Below are 16,186 nucleotides of genomic sequence, written 5' to 3' on the forward strand. Positions count from 1 at the left end.
TTCTGTATTATGGTTTATTAGTTGTCCTGTTTTGAATATTATAATCCTAAGTTTCAGTGTTATTCTGGTTAAGAGTTTGCTCCTAGGTTTAGTTCAGTGTCTAGTCTGTGCCTGTCATGTTTCCTGTTTTACTTTGAAGGTCCGTGTCTCATGTTAGTGTGTCCAGTGTTACTCTCCCCTGTGTTGTCATTATGTTTCATTGGAGTCAGCTGTGTCCTCATGTGTCGACGCTTCTCCTGATCACCTCATGTGAGTATTTAAGTCCTCAGTCTTCCTGTGTTCGGTGTCGCGTCGTCTGTGTTACCTCGTTCCATGTAGTCATCATATTTCCGCTGTATCGTCTCTGTTATCTTAATTTTTCCCAGTGTAGGTTTTCAGTGAGCTCTCACTCCTGTTTGCCTTCGTTTGAGTTGTATTCATGTTATCAGCCACAATAAAGGCTCGTTTTTGGTTCAGTTCAGTGTCCTCGCCTCTGTCTGCGCCTGGGTCCACCTCACTCACTCCACTCGGTCTGCCCCACGGACCATGACAGACATCAGGCAAATAAAGTGATAAAGTATTGGTGATAGGCTTTCATAGCCTCTTGAAAGCGCTAAAGCTCTAGGGTTTTGCAGTCTCCAGTCATATACATCTTTTCAGATATTAAGGAATAGATGTTTGCAATTGCACTTATTTTAACTCAGTCAAGAATTATAATAGATTTTCAATTTCTTGTAGACAAAATTGACAAATTTCCAGAATCTCAGGAGATATTAAATGAAAATTTCAGTTTATGCTTTGAAAATAGATTTAAGGTTTCAGGTTATATGTTCATTTGGCCATTAAAAGCAATTGTAAGTAGCTTTTTCTGCTTCTTTTAGGCGGGGATATAACTTGTAGATATATAGTGATGTACCTTCAAGTAGTGATTGTATGAGGTATTTTTTGATGATTAAATATATGCTGCAATTATAGCACATGCAGCTATAAATTCAGATAGTAATACAATTATAAAATATTAATCTCAAGGTAGCATTGCTATTCACCTTTAATCAGATTTTCTGTACAGTTCGTGTATAGTTACTGTTTTGTTTTCCAAAACCCAAATGAAAATAAGACGACACACAGAGCCACATCGTTTAGATTTCAACAGTGAAGATTTATATCATAATTTACACATTTTGACATATTCGCTCATAAATAACTATGTAAACAGAATGTAAACAGAGACAGTTTTTAAGGGTATCACCTCTGGAGTTAAAGCTCTGAACAAAGACACACTTTGGTCGAACATTAGTTAGAGAGCAAGACAATGAAACAGAGGAGGAAGCTACGGAGATCAGGGTGTTGGCATGTAACTGCTAACGAAAACCACAGTTGCACCGTTGTAGTAACATTAAGTTGGGTCTTAATGCCATTATGACCAGTTTCAGATATCTTGTACAAAGTGTGAGTGGTATGAGCATCGGCACTGAAGATATAAAGTAGGACGAGGGGGCCAGTGCATGAAGGAAGGCCGAGGTGCTTTGGTGTAGGCCAGTTCGTTAACGAGACGGTGGACGGGCAGGGTTGAAGAAATGGGCCATTGTTTCTCAACCGAAGTATTAACAAATAACATTAACGACAATAAAATCAAAAACATGAAACACAACGAAAGACCACAGCTAAAGAGTGAACACAAAATACATCATCCCTTCCCTTCTTCAGCATTTTGATTTCTCAAGTCCTTCTTCCTTTGTTTGGATCTTTCCATTTTTTTTTTTTGGTGCGCATTTAAAATGAAAGCCAAGTCAACTTTGGTTTCTGGTGTCAACTGTAAATCCCTAAATGTGAGGACGTTCACATCTCTGTTGGGTGTTGACAACGTTAAATAGAAGATAAAACAAAACAAGAGGAGGGACGAGGGGACGGAGGTGGCTTACCAGCCTCCCAAGTCTGTTATGTGCTACACGTTGAGCAGGCTGTGCCTCTTCTTTGGACCACATGAAGAGCTGCACTCCAGTTCGATTTGGTTCTTCTTCTTCAAGTAGCAAAAGAAAGCAAATAAATACAAAACTCCCATCTTCAGCTGTCCTTTTAAATGCAAACACTCGCAGACACACACTCATCGCATCCACACTGAGGTAACCGTTGTGAAAAATATACAAAAAAATGCCCTTTCTTCTTTCATTTAAATTAAGTAGGCATCAGAAAAGGGCGTAGAGAAGTTATTAAGCAGGGCTGAGTTAAACGTCTTCTTTCTAAATTAACAAATTGCTCTGCCACGCTTTGGCAAGCTCTCTTAAGCCTTTCAACCTGCTATTATTGGTTTCTACATTTAAATAGGCAAAACCCTGAAGAATGGATACCCCTGTTCTATAGGTCAGAGGTCACAAGACAGATATATGCATAGGGAGAGCGACTATCTACAGAGAAATGGCCACAGGAAAAAAAAACTTTAGAAAATCAATGTAACCATCCCTTCCACATATTGCTTTTGAAGACAACAAATAAAAGTAAAATAAATTAAGTATATAACAACAAAATGATCAAAAAAAACATGGACATCTGAAATTAAAAACAAAATAATACAAGAACAATAATGATAAAAGCATTATATTATTAACATTACAGGTAAATCCTGTGTACATGATTGTCTCTAAGTATAATAAATGCTGAAACCATTAAGTAGTCATGGGACAGTGCAGCCCTGAGTACGTGAGTCCCTGATAGGTTTAAACCCTGGAGTGGTCATGATGTCACTACTCATGACAACCAGGTAGACATATTTACAGTTGTTGCTCCTGGCAACCCAGTCCACCATGCAGTCTTGGCTCTATGTCTCTCAGGTGCAAAAGGTCACTTAAGCGTGATCCTCTGATTCCTGCTTGACAGTTATGTTGGCAGGAAGTGGGGGGATGGGACTGCTGTGCCGCATCTTGATGACCGACGTCTCGTTTGGGGACTCGTACGCACCATAACCTGCAGACCGAAGCTCAGTGGCGTTACTCTTGTGGTGGGGATGGAAGTGGGAGGACTTAATGTCAGTCTCCCTCCACAGCATCCCCAAAACCTGCTTCTCCAACATGGCTTCCATCTCCACCCCTCCCTGCAACTGCTCCAGTCGCTCAGCGTGTTCGCTGACGTCAAAGCGCTCAATCTCCTCATTGGCGCGGTGCACTTCCTCCAAGGCAATCTGGCTTGAAATGGCTGGGCTTCCAGAGCTGGAGCTTGCAGCCAAACAATAGCCCTTCAGGTGAAGTCGCAGGCTACACAGGTGGATGTAGTGGCGATGGCAGTGGGGGCATTTGTGTGGACGCTCGCGGGAGTGCAGGCGCTTGTGCAGCTTAAGGTGGACAAACTGGGTGAACTTAGCAGGACAGAGTTTGCAGTGGTAGGGCTTCTCCCCTGAGTGAAGGCGCAAGTGAGTTTTCAGGTTGCTGGTGCTGCTGAAGCGCTTGTGACAAACCTGAATGATGAGAAGCAAAAAAAAGAAATGATGTCAGAACCCTGTAGAAACCCACCAGTTAACAGTCATCTATGCTCATTAGCACTCTGGTAAAGCAATAAATGTGATATTTTCTCACCTGACATTCATGTGGCTTCTCCCCAGTGTGGACCAGGTAGTGTTTCTGCAGGTGAGCCAGCTGGGTGAAGCCTTTGCTACAGGTTTGACATTTGAAAGGTCTCTCCCCACTGTGGACGCGAAGATGAACCTGCGTGACAAGAAGAGAAAAAAAATCAGCTTAGACCTAGTCCAAAACCTTCTCTACATGCTAATTACAACATTGTAATTCGAAAAGCATGCAGGACTAATAATAAGCTAAAAACACATGACTTTGACAGCCAAAACCTACCTTCAGGTTTGACAGCTGTCCGAAGGTCTTGCTGCACACGTTGCACTCGTATTTGATTTTGCCATTCTGCTTCTTCAGAGGGTAAGGCAGTGCCTTGTAGCCTGCTGAGCCTGCACCACGCTTCACCTTGGTCAGGTTAATTGCCTCATCATCGGGACAACGCTCACTGGTGTTGCCCAGCAGGGCTGAGGTAGGCTTAGTGGGCACCTGCTCACTGGGAGGTGCTGTGCCTGCAGTCGGGGAGCCGCTGGAGGGAGCGTGGGCTGAACCATGAGAGTGAGGGTGCCTGGGATAAGTGCTGTGAGGACCTGTTGTGTCTCTCAGAGAAGTAGCAGCTGAGAAGGCACTTGTGGGCCCTGGAAGGAGGAAGTCTCTGTGGCCAGAAATGGAGGAGGGATGCACAGGGTCAGGTATAAGGAAGCGCCTCCCTGTTTCAGAAGGCAGGAGGGGTACATGATGGGGCAGGAGGTTGCTGTAGAGGGGATACATCCTGGGAAAGATTGCTCCTACAGTAGGAATGCCACCACCAGGGAGAGGATAGTGATGGGGCATAAGGTAACGTGAGTAAGGGGCCCCTGGAGGGTAGAAGGGAGAGGAGAGGGGGGCAGATGGTGGGGAATAACCAGGATAGGTTCCCAGTCCGGTGGGATAGAAAGAAGCAGGCGATGGTGCTGCACCAGAGGGGCTCCCGTGAGGGCTGCTCTCTGGGCTGCTCCTTGCTGATGGGCTAGGTGTGGCTGAGGACTGGTTGCCAGGCGAGTGAGTTGAAGGGTAAGCAAGGCGGGCAGCTTTGTGATTGAGGAAGTCCTCAGATATTTGAGGGTGGGGCCTGAGAGGTGGGTAGAGGGCACGGGGGTATAGGAGACGATCGGGGCTGTCGGCACAGCGTGGACGTGTGGGAAGCGGCCGGTTGGGCTCCCTCTTTGTGGACGATGAAGATGAGGTGCCACGCAAAATGGAAAGGACACTGTGTTCTTTCTTTGGTGGGGTGGGGGTCACTGCGACAGGGGACGGGCTGGATGTTTCTTGCACATGCTCCTCATTGCTCACCTGCTGCTGCTTTACCTCCAAAATAGACTGCTCTGAAGGGACAGACAGAGAAAAAAAAAGGTCAGGGAGGCGTTTGTCAAATCAAAATAGGATCCTCATGATTTGACATTTGGCATTTAAATCACAACTTCTTTATAAGAACATAAAAATCTCTGTAGTAGAGATGTGCGCAACTCTGTGTTAAGAAACACCATTAGTAACTCAGTGGGGCAATTAGTGTGACAGATTTGACGAACGAGTGTGGGGGGTGCGAGGCTGGGGCCAAAAGACGGGAAGTGAGGCGTGACAGCTCCCTTTAGACATTCTGTGTGTGTGTCTATAAAATCAAGATAAAATCAAAATGGTGGCAGACCGACAGAGAGGGCTGATGGAAGGTTTCCTGCTAAAGATATACTAAGAAAAAGCTTGGCCTCCACCTGCCCTCCATAAACACACATACACACCTACACCATGTGACAAGGTACACACACACAGAGGCGCCTCCAGACAAAGGCCTCTGTCTGATTTGTTGACTCTTCCACTTTTGGACAGCACACACACACACGTTTGATCAAGCTCCCGCTCTCCTCATTTTCCTGGCCACTTGCTATTGTTTCCGGGTCAAAGGTTAAATTAAAGCGCTTCCTCCTCACTCACTCGCACCTACTGTCTTCTCAGTATGATGAAAGAGTAGATTAGGAGGCGAGCTCACTCACATACACTCTAAAAGCCCCGGGATGTCAGTTAGCAGCACATCTCGGCTGTTAAATTGCCACAGATGGGCTCTTAAAATGCCGTTGTGTATTACCTATAAGCTCATTTAGAGGGCAGTCAAGTTTTTACTACGAGGTCGCCCAGAGGGACATGCGTGTGTGTGATTGCAGGCGTGTGTGTGTGTGTGTGAGAGAGACGGAGCACGTCAAAGTTAATCCTAAGTGCCAGTACTGGTGAAATTTGCTCAACTCCTCCTGATTCAGCCCCTCACTCACAGTTGCACACATAGTCAGTGACCCTTTTGTCAGCAGTATAGCGACAGTGTGTAAACACTGAGGTTATCAGTTAGCCTTACTCCTCCTTCTCTACCTCCTCCCTCCATCCCTCTTCTGAAAAACAAACAGGGCAGCCATCTTGGAGATATCAATCTGTCAACACGGCCCTTCTGCCAGGAAGTTCAAGTAGTCAACAGAGGGGGGTGGGAGGTGCAACTCTACCTCCCTCATTCCCTCCTCCACCTTCTTTCTAGTCTTTTTAAGTGGCAAATATATCAGCGCGATTGGCTGACACGCTCGCGCACACATGAGCAGCAAGCTTGTGTGCATGTGTTTGAGATGAAAAGGGTGGCTGTAAATGTGGTGGCATGTCACGCTCCTGACTGTGTGCGTGTGTGTGTGTGTGGGAAGAGAGAGTGTCTTTGAACATAACGTACATACACACACACACACATGGATGACAGGTGCTCTCCAGCGCTAACACTTCAAGAGCGCATATGACAGCGACAAAAAGAGAAAAAGGAGAAAGTGAGGGAGTAAAACTGTGGTGCATGCTCACTCATTTTGCTCACACACTTAAACACACACATATGTCTGGTTTTGCTATGACTGCGCTAGAAAGAGCTAAAACCAGAAAGAAAAAATATGATACAAACAACTGTCATCATCGCGCTCCTCGGGAATATAATACAGGTTGTCACTCGGTTTGGACCAGTAGCTCTAGTGCCTCCTTAAGGACGCACGTAACATTTTACAAAGAGCAAAACGCAACACTTTGATGAGAATCTAGTGGGCGGTATCAGAGATTTTAGTTTTTGCAGTGTAGACTAATTTCTCTAAAAAGGTTTGAAAGCCCAAAATAATCTAGTGGGTAGGGCTACCAAATTATTGCAAAGAGTTAGTTTATAATGGTTATCTAGTGCCTATTGGCATCGGGGACATTTGCATTAACTAGCTACCCTACCAACTAACTTGGACTTTATTTAGTATTTAATCGGATCACTTTGGCCGCGTCTACTTGCATTAGTAGCGAACAAAATGGGTCCACTTCCTCAAGCAGCAAATCGGTGAAAAATAATCTTTTACAAGAGTCGATGCCGGTAAAGCAACTTTAAATAGACTAAAATCACTAATAAACTTCGATGACTTGATGGTATTACATTCAGTGCGCAGCATGACTATTAAGATTCATCAAAGCAGCTTCCTCTTCTTTTACCTTTTGCCCTTTTAACTGAGTTTCAGTTTAACGTTACTTAGTCAGAAAGATTGTGGTTTTTCTTCTTCGTTTTACTCAGCCAATGACATTATTTCTGACTCCGTTTGTAAAGCTTAACTGTAGTGGGCAACACCAACAGTCAAATGTTTTACTCATCTTAGGAATGAAAGCTCAGTAGAAGTTAAAAAAAAAAATGAAAAAGGGCTAGAAACTTGTGTGGTAGCTCCAAGGCAAAAATGGAGTCAAATGAAACAACTGTTTCTGCTGCAGGTAAGAATCGGTATTCAAGTCACTGGTAGGTCAACAAAGCCTGTGGGGCTTAACTGACAGGGGAGCCTAATTAAAGGCAACACTTCTACTGTACACACGCTGAGTTGCGGGGAGGGGAGGCAGGCAGAGGGATCGTGGGTACCTCCTGCCTCTGTGCCCCAGGTCATGCGCATTTTTCCCTGGGCAGTGGAGTCACTCTGGCTGGGTGTGCTAGTTCCTCTGCCAGCTTAACACTACTATTAGCCTGCAGTCACACCTGAAAACCACTCTGCTCCCACTCTCTGCCTTTGTTTTTCTCTTAGCTCGCTCTCCCTTTGATCAGCTCCACTACAGTGAATGAGCGTAGTTAGTCGGCTGTGTTTAAAGGTGGAGATTAAGCTTTTTTTATTGGTTAGACTGATCAGTTAAATACCGTTAGTATGAAATAAAGCACAAATATTTGAGAACTCTTTTTAAAGATTAATACTTATTAATGTGCATTTTGTATATACTCTTATGAGAGCAAGTTTTTCCCGTCAAAAGGTCACCGAAAACACGCAGTCAAGCAAACACACTCTCCGACTCTTCTGCAGAGGTTGATCAAGGTTTTGTGCGTGCACGTGTGTGCGTGTGTGCGAGCTTTTATGTTAAAAGCGGGTCTTTAAGCGTGTAAGACTGTGGCATTAGGGGCCGTATCCCCTGTCTGTGTAATTACACTGTCACTAGCACACACACACACGCAAAAATACAACGATGATACTGACAGAGATGAAAGGTTGTTGGTCTTGTACTTTTGAGTGTGTGTGTGTGTGTGTGTGTGAGAGAGAGATAATGACAGGCTAATGTTGAGAGAGGAAGGAGACACAGCTATATTCAAAAACACTGCTAGGGTTTAAGAGCGGCGACAGGACACAGTCAAGACAAACACACCTACACTGACTATTGATTTCATGTTTTTTTTTTTTTTTTTTATGTGCGGTGGTCAGTGCGTCAGGCGAGTAATAATGCATCCTGCTCTTTCACAGCAAGTGAATGCTGTAGTAAGTTTTAACCACACAAGATGTCAGATAATGAATTATGTTTAACTTCAGAAAGAAAAATTAATGATTAATGTTCCAGTGAATGTCAGTACTTCTACTCATCAACTTTGTGGTTTCAAAAAATGTCAAATCACAGGAACTTACTAAGTTTCTGCATCATCAGCTCCCCAGACGGTGGGTAGTGCAGGCGTCGGGCAAAGTCGTGGCAGTACCAGACAAGCAGCTCGGCACCAGCTGGGACAGGCTTCACAGTATAGAAGTAAATCTCCATGCCATTCTGACACGCCGCCAGGTTCTGCTCTGCTGCCGAGTGGGCCGGGTTCACATACCGCATCCAGTTGGAGCGAGTCTCATCCAGGCCATCGACAAAGTGATGAAACTCCCCATCGACATAAATCTAAAAAGAGAGAAGAAGAAAAAATAATCGCGAGTTAATTTGCGTGAATGTAAGATTACACTGAAGTTAATTTAACAGAAAAAAGGAAGAATAATATAAATTCCGTTTCCTTTGTTCCTTTTTTATGCTTATTCAGGTCTTATGAGAAGAAACAAAGCAGTAACATGCAAAAAGCCTCTTATTTCACCCCCTCCTTCACTTATTACATCTTAATTACAATGCTAGCAATTTGATGAATAAACAGGTCAGTTAATTTAAGTAGCTAACAAAGCAAATATCTAAATAAGTAGCAATATCTCTTAATTAAATAGTGAACTAGCAAAATTAGGAGAAGAAGTTAAACAACTGGCTAAAATGCTGGTAAAGAAGCAATCATCAATTAAAAAAAATCAGTCAGAAATCAACTCAACAAGTTAAAACAACTGCATGTTTGTCAGAATACTTGATTGAAGTAATAAAAAGTAAAGCCAAATAATTTACTTATCATGTAGCAAAGAAGTAGCTGCCACCAAGCAGACACCACTGGTTATAAACTGCATCGCATACATACATCTTAATTCTTTTCTTGCCTCTTTCTTAATGGTTTCATTCCTTACCATTTCCCTCTCTTCACTTTCATCTCTTTGAGCCAGAAGAACAGACAGAGACAGACAGAGAGTGGTGAGGAGGAGGAGATCCTCTTTTATATTGAAAAGGGAAAGGAAAGACCAACTCATTTTCTGCCTCTCCTCCCCCTTTCTCTCTCTGTCTCTCTCGTTCTCTATCTTAATAACTCGTTTCTCTTGGCTTGGTGTGTGTGTGTGTGTGTGTGTGTGTGTGTGTGTGTGTGTGTGTGTGTGTGAGAAAGTGAGATATGAGCATGAATGGAACTGTGGTTAGGTTCACATACTACACACACACACACACACACACACACACACACACACACACACACACACACACACACACACACACACACACACACACACACACACACACACACTGTGTAGGCGGTGGTCAGGTAGATGGGTTTTTGAGTGTATGCAGTCGCACTGCCAGTTACTGGTAGTGATGGAGCGTCTTCTGGCGAACAGTGTGTGTCAGTGTGTGTGGACTTACAGGAACGGCAGTGTGACATGCTATTTGTATACGCTGACATCACATCCTCATCTCCGTTCCTTGAACAGACTCACACACACACACACACTCACACAGACAGAAAACAGCAAACCCAATTTCCTGTTCGGTGACTGACTTTAGATGTGCGTGACGTCACAGGAAGGGGTCTCTCCGGCTTCTGAGGAAGTATGTGTTTCTGCTGTTGTGTGTATTTTTGATGTTTGCGCTCACCCTCCAAAAGTATTTGCGGTTGGCGTCTTTGGGGACGCTGTCAGCCGTGTAGATCTCGCCCACCAGGGGACCGAAGCGAGTTCCTTTGGGGATGTACTCCCTGCTGCACACGCCAGCCACCTGCACGATGACATGCACATATAGACAGGTTAGGAAAAAACACATCAAGGCCAAACAGGATGTTTGAAGTGGATTGCGTGATGATGATGAAGTCTGAAATGTTTGAAGAGGACGTTCAGGTGTATGGAATATGTGTTTTCATAATATCTGCACATCCATCTGTAGTACATATCATTAAGTCTCATTAAGTCTTATTTCAGATACAGACTCAGACACACAGCATCAACCAGCTGTCAACAGAGACGATGATTAATGAACCAGCTCCACACTTGAGTTCATCTGGAGCGTGTGTGTTGGTGTGTGACTGCAAATGGCTGAAGACAAAACTAAAATCTCTTCCTTCGAGTCTCTCCCTCTGTCTCTCTCCTTACACCTCTACTGCTTGCCACATCAAACCAAAACCACTGCCACTTCACATGCTTCAAGAGGAACCATTCAGATACTTGGGTGAAAGAAAAAACAACAACTGTGTTTCTCCTTTTTTCTCACTCTGTCATCTGATTCAATCAAAGAGCAAGAGGCGAGAAGAAGAAAAGGAAGAAGAAGAAAAGCGAGGGATTATGTGGCGACTAGACGTTTGGCTCCAGCTATGGATGGTAGAGAAACGCACTCACACACATTTTCTTCATGCTTAACCCACACAAACAGAAGTCTTTCCCAAACCCCCTTGTTCCCTGATGACATGGGAAATCCCCATTTTTCCCCTTTTTCTCTCAATAGGACCAGACATGAAAATGTGTTAGCATGTGATTTAAAAAAACCCCAACTTATTAACAGGCTTTTACAAAGCTCTCTCTCTCTCTTTGAACAGAATGTAGCTCTCTTTCTAGAAACTGCCATCCTCAGCCTTTCCCTTTTTCCTCTCAGAGATCCATTAAATATTATCTGATAGAATATCAGCTTGTAAACTTCTCTTCAGCTTCCCACTGATAATCGGCTGATGAAAAAAATCGATGACATCACGAAGCTTTACTGGGAACCTCAAGTGCCAAAACTGACATTTTCTGAGCGACAGTCATGCATCTTTAAAATACCTTGAAACACAGCATAGAAGTGCTGTGGCTTTTCTACTTTAAAATGTCCTATCTGTGACAATCTATGAAGTGGAAACCAGTTGCTTTTTAAAAAACTGCTTATTTGTGCTCTTAGTCACTTGGATATCTGATTTGTTTTCTGGAACATTATTAAATGCTTTTTAACCCTTGAAAGCTGCAAACCAGTCTTATCACTCTAAGAGTCATGGTGGTTCTGTGCACACTCCCTGTTATCAAGTTTCAACCATTGCCTGTTGACATTTTGACTTTGCCACCCCCAGTTAGATCAGTGAAAAAAAAAATCTATTACTTTAAGCTAATCTAAAATCATCTAGTGGGCGACTGGTTAGTAAAGAAGAATTATTTACAGGATAGGAAATCTTGAAATACTTCATATGAAGCATTTGAGTGATCAAAGCTGAAATCACACTCTGACACTTTCTCATTTAGCAGTTTTAAGACGAGCAGACGGAAACAGTTTGATGCACTGTGTTGAATGAGAGGCTCGATGGTGCCCCCTGCCTGCATGGTTCGGTATTTCAAGTAGTTTTATGACTTGAAACAATTGCGATCAAGGCGCCATAATTTTTCTCAGATGACACAATCCTTTTCATGGATAGATACAAGCTGATAAAACAGCACTGTAAGTCAAATCTGTTTCTGATGTTTCACACACCCACGCACACATAAATGCCCCTGTGTGTGTGTGTGTGTGTGTGTGTGTGTGTGTGTGTGTGTGCAGTTTTATGAGACCTGACCCCTTTTTCATTACATGACCCATGTCTGACTCACATTTGTGTGTTTGTACAGATGCCTTTCTCTGCCTCAATGTGTATGAAATATTCTGGCTGGAGAGAAAGTTTGTCTGTCTGCCAGCATGTGCCTATGTGTGAGTGTTTGAGTGTGAGAGAGAGTCTGACCTCCTTGCTGCCAGCCAGGTGTTTGAAGGCCAAGTTACGGGGTAGCGAAGCCTCGGCTCTGGTCGTCGACATCATCATGGCATCACCGTCTGGGCCCACCTCACATGCCGTGTCTTTGACAATATACGTGCACTTCTCCTCAAACTCTGCCTCTGTCCACTGTGTCATGTCTGCTTCCTCCATGTCGACGTCGGTATCTGTCATCGTGCCCGCTCCACCTGAGCCTGTGCTGGTTGCAGAGGAAGCCATCTTGGCTCCGTGGCGTGCGTCGTCCTGCTCCATGGTGTGCGCCCCCTCACTGGTCAACATGGCCGAGCTATGAGAGGTCGCCTGGTTGGGAGACACAGACAGGGACAGGCAAGAGCGAAAAAGGTTATTTCTGATCACTTTTATCTAAATATTTCCACTAATGAAAGCTCAGCAAGTGAAAAACAAAAATAGAAAGAAGTAGGAGAAAGAAAGCCGAGTAGATGGAAGAAAGGAAAAGGAAACTAGATCAATCGAGACAGACGGTAAAAAAGCAACAGAAAGGAAGAAGGGACGGCAAGAGGCAAATAAGAAAAAGAAAAGAAAGTTAAAGAAGAGAAAAAAAGAGAAAGTAGAGAGTGGGAGTGGTGGGAAAAACTACCACAAGAGAAGGAGATATGGGAGGAAATGATAAGAGGAAAGAAAGAAAAGGATTGGAATGATGCAAGATAAACTCCGAAAGAAGAGATCAGGAAAGACAAAGAGGAAAGGAAGAGATGTGATTATTATGTGTGGTGATTCAGTGAGAAAGGAGGGGGTCTGACTAATGCTACAGTCACACGCACACAGACATACGCACATATAGACACACTTACACACACGCGTAAATGAACATGTACACTGAGGGAAAGACAGGAAGCTGCTTGTCTTGTCAACTATTTAGACTAAATGTTAACTAATTTGGGAAACAATTAGGGGGGAAAATCACAAAATTCCAGTCTTCATTTTGTCATGACTCTAGTAAAGACCAGCTCATTTTAATAATAATAACGATCTAATAATCTAAATGCATACCATTTGCCAAATAAAACTCCTAATCTGGCATTGTAATAATTTATTCCTTTGACTACAGTCCCAGTCATATTAATCGCCTGAACTGGCCCTTCTGGTCTTGCTGGTGTTTGTATTACAAAGCTTAATTGTTATCAGAACTGAGTGATGTCTTCAAGGTGAAACTGAACATGACTCAGGCTGATATAGGAGCGTACGATACCTCAAGGGACAACGATCAAGCGCGCTAACAAAAAGCAACTGATGAGGAACTGAGCTTGTGTTCTCACAGATAGTGACGAAATATGATTATGAAAATCCCAAACCATATGAAGAACTGTGTGTAGTTTTTACAAGTTGCGCCGTCTGTGAGATTTTCCCCTTTACATAAGATCAAGCGTAACTATGTTCTATGCTTGAGCCTCAAAAAATCAACCTGTTTTTTAAATGAACAATATAAAAAAAAAGTTATTAACGGTTTGAGCAAACTTTCCAAGTGACCTCTTTGTCTCTGACTTTCTTTCTTTTCCTGAAACAAAGAAAGTTTTCATGTTTTCTTTGCAGTCGTTTTCTCCCGTGCTTTTACTCGAAAAGACAACGACACTGCAACTTGGAGCTTAACTAGCTTATACATGTAAGAAATTTGGACTTTGCTGGATAATGTGATGAATCTACTGAGATTATGTGACGCTAACATCTTCCGTATTTCCTCCCTCTTCATTCCCCCTCCTCCCTGGGGTTGAAGACAGAGGAAGGAAATGCTGTCTGTGTCTGAATGAAGCTAAAATTGGAAGCAGAGTGGCACTGCAGCGGAACCGGCAAATCATCCCGACTCCCAGCGTGTGTGTGTGTGTGTGTGTCTGAGTGTGTGTATGTATGTTAGTAATGGACGGGGGAGTGATGAGGAAGGGAGCGTCAAAACTTTTCCATTTGGGGGGCCACAGCAGCGCAAACAAAACTTCAAACGTGATCCCACCCAAGACAATCCCACACACACATACAGGGACAGGCAGATATCCACAAAGGGACAAACATGCTGCTTGTCCCACGCAGAGCAGCAGAAAGCAGCAGATCTTCAGTGACCACACTCAGGTCTGCAAATTCTTCTGAAGCCACAAAAAAGAATATTTCCCTCACATTCAACAACTTTCTGTTTAAACAGTCAGCACACAGAGAACAAAGTGACACATGAAGATAAACTCTATAAACACCCTTAGTGACTGAAAATGTAGACTTAGATTTTTAAATTGCAACACTTTTATAGAAGACAGCACTTTTGAGCACTTGCGACCAATGCAACTGACTTTCCTGTTCCAGACTTGCAATCAAAAAGTAGTCTCTAAACCCTGAATCTTAAAGAGTCTGTCTATTGACTGTAACAGTCTGACTTGCCAGGCTGTAACAAAGCAAATCACCCAAATTACATTTAAGTACCTAAAACCACAAAATCAAATTTTTGACTAGGAAAACAATAAAAACTCCAGTGAGAAAGATTTTTCCCAATCAGTGGGTGGATTTTTTTACCACAGAGGATACGCCATGCGAACAAAAGGTTCTGCCCAATTTGTTATTAAAATGAAGAGCACTTAAAAGTGATCAGTTATGAAAATACAACATTTCAGCTCTCTGCAGAACTCAGAATCTTCTTTGCATAACAGCTGCAACATTGAAAACTAATAGTGAAACCAAGAACCAAGAAACAATTCGCTGTTTGCACATGTAGAGCAACTGAAAAACATATAAAAGGCGAATCTGCATACAGGCAGCCAGATTTCAAATTAAAATGACATTAAATAACAACATTAAATTCTAAAAACTTAAAAAAAAAAAACAGAAATGAAGAACTGTTTTGTTCTGAAATTCATATGAGGAAAAAACAATACAGTTATAACAAAAATCACATGTTTCTATGAACATGTAGAAAATATGTCAAATATGTGAAAATGTCATCCCTAACTGAGCTGCTAAACAAACATTGTAATACCTCAGTTTTTCAAACTAGTAAAAGGAACTGCAGCAGCAGCTAACCATTTTAAGAAAAATCTTATTAGAAAAATGAAGTCACGTTGGCTGCAACCTCAAATTTCTAATTAAAAATCGTACTAATGTTCAGAAAACAAGGCTGAAAATGAGCTTAAACAAGGCTGAAAATTAGATTAAAATAAGTATATCAAACTGGATTAAGTATTTTTAAAAAACACAAACAAAAAAAAACTCTTAAAGTTTTATTTCTGCTCTAAATTCAGAATTTTTTATTTAGTTTCTCTAAAACTGAAAGAAGAAGAAGAAATTGAAAAATACAAAAGCAAAAAATCAGTCTTTGTTCTTCTGTATCTTTTAGTAAAAGTGTTACAAATTTTGAGCATACAAACAAATGCTCCACACTTACTGTATAACTCTGGTCCCATCCACACATAGGGACGTCCGGTCAGATCCTTTTTCCCTGTATGTCTGTGAAGATAGCGTGTGTGTGGGACAGGTGCAGTAGTTCTCCGCTCCTCTGTCCTTCCAGCTCCGGGTGCTGATATCCACACTAATGCGAGCGTGTGTACTCTGAAGTGAGTGTATGTGCTAGACAGAAGTCTATAGCTCCTCCTCTTGGCTCCACCCCCCTCATTCTCTCCTTCCTAACACACACACCAACTTTTCTTTGGAAGGAAGCAGCATGCGCTTTCACCTGAGGCCACAAGCTATACACACACAGAGACGCCGACACACACACAACACTGAAAACACAGCCTTTTGTCCCCCTGCCTGTTCTTTTTTTTTTTTTGCAGTGATTATGATTATGTGTGAATGTAAGTGTGTTTTTTTGAGTTTGGGAGTGTGTTTCTCTGTGAGTGTGTCCATTCACAGCATTTAAAGAATAAACAACAACAACATATGTGTGCGTGAGAGTGTGTGTGCATGTGTGTGCATGTACTGGGGGAGGAAACTTTGAGTCACTGTCACAGGACATCCCTCTCTTCCTCAGCTAAACACACACACGCGCTCACACACACACACACACACACACACACACACACACACA

General features: G+C 42.8%; 1 protein-coding gene across 1 annotated transcript; it reads right to left on the reverse strand.

The window, feature by feature from the left end:
• Window positions 1-1,114: 1,114 nt before the first annotated feature.
• prdm1a (PR domain containing 1a, with ZNF domain) lies at window positions 1,115-15,673 on the reverse strand. Its single transcript, XM_031756665.2, has 7 exons — window positions 15,545-15,673; window positions 12,139-12,468; window positions 10,065-10,184; window positions 8,483-8,735; window positions 3,816-4,897; window positions 3,546-3,674; window positions 1,115-3,427 (listed from the first exon to the last, which is right to left on the reverse strand). Exons 1-7 carry the CDS (start codon window positions 15,569-15,571, stop codon window positions 2,822-2,824), a joined length of 2,547 nt encoding a protein of 848 aa, XP_031612525.1. The 5' UTR covers window positions 15,572-15,673; the 3' UTR covers window positions 1,115-2,821.
• Between the last annotated feature and the right edge of the window lie 513 nt (window positions 15,674-16,186).

Source organism: Oreochromis aureus, linkage group 11 (genome assembly GCF_013358895.1).
Source record: "Oreochromis aureus strain Israel breed Guangdong linkage group 11, ZZ_aureus, whole genome shotgun sequence".
Classification (NCBI taxonomy): domain Eukaryota; kingdom Metazoa; phylum Chordata; class Actinopteri; order Cichliformes; family Cichlidae; genus Oreochromis; species Oreochromis aureus.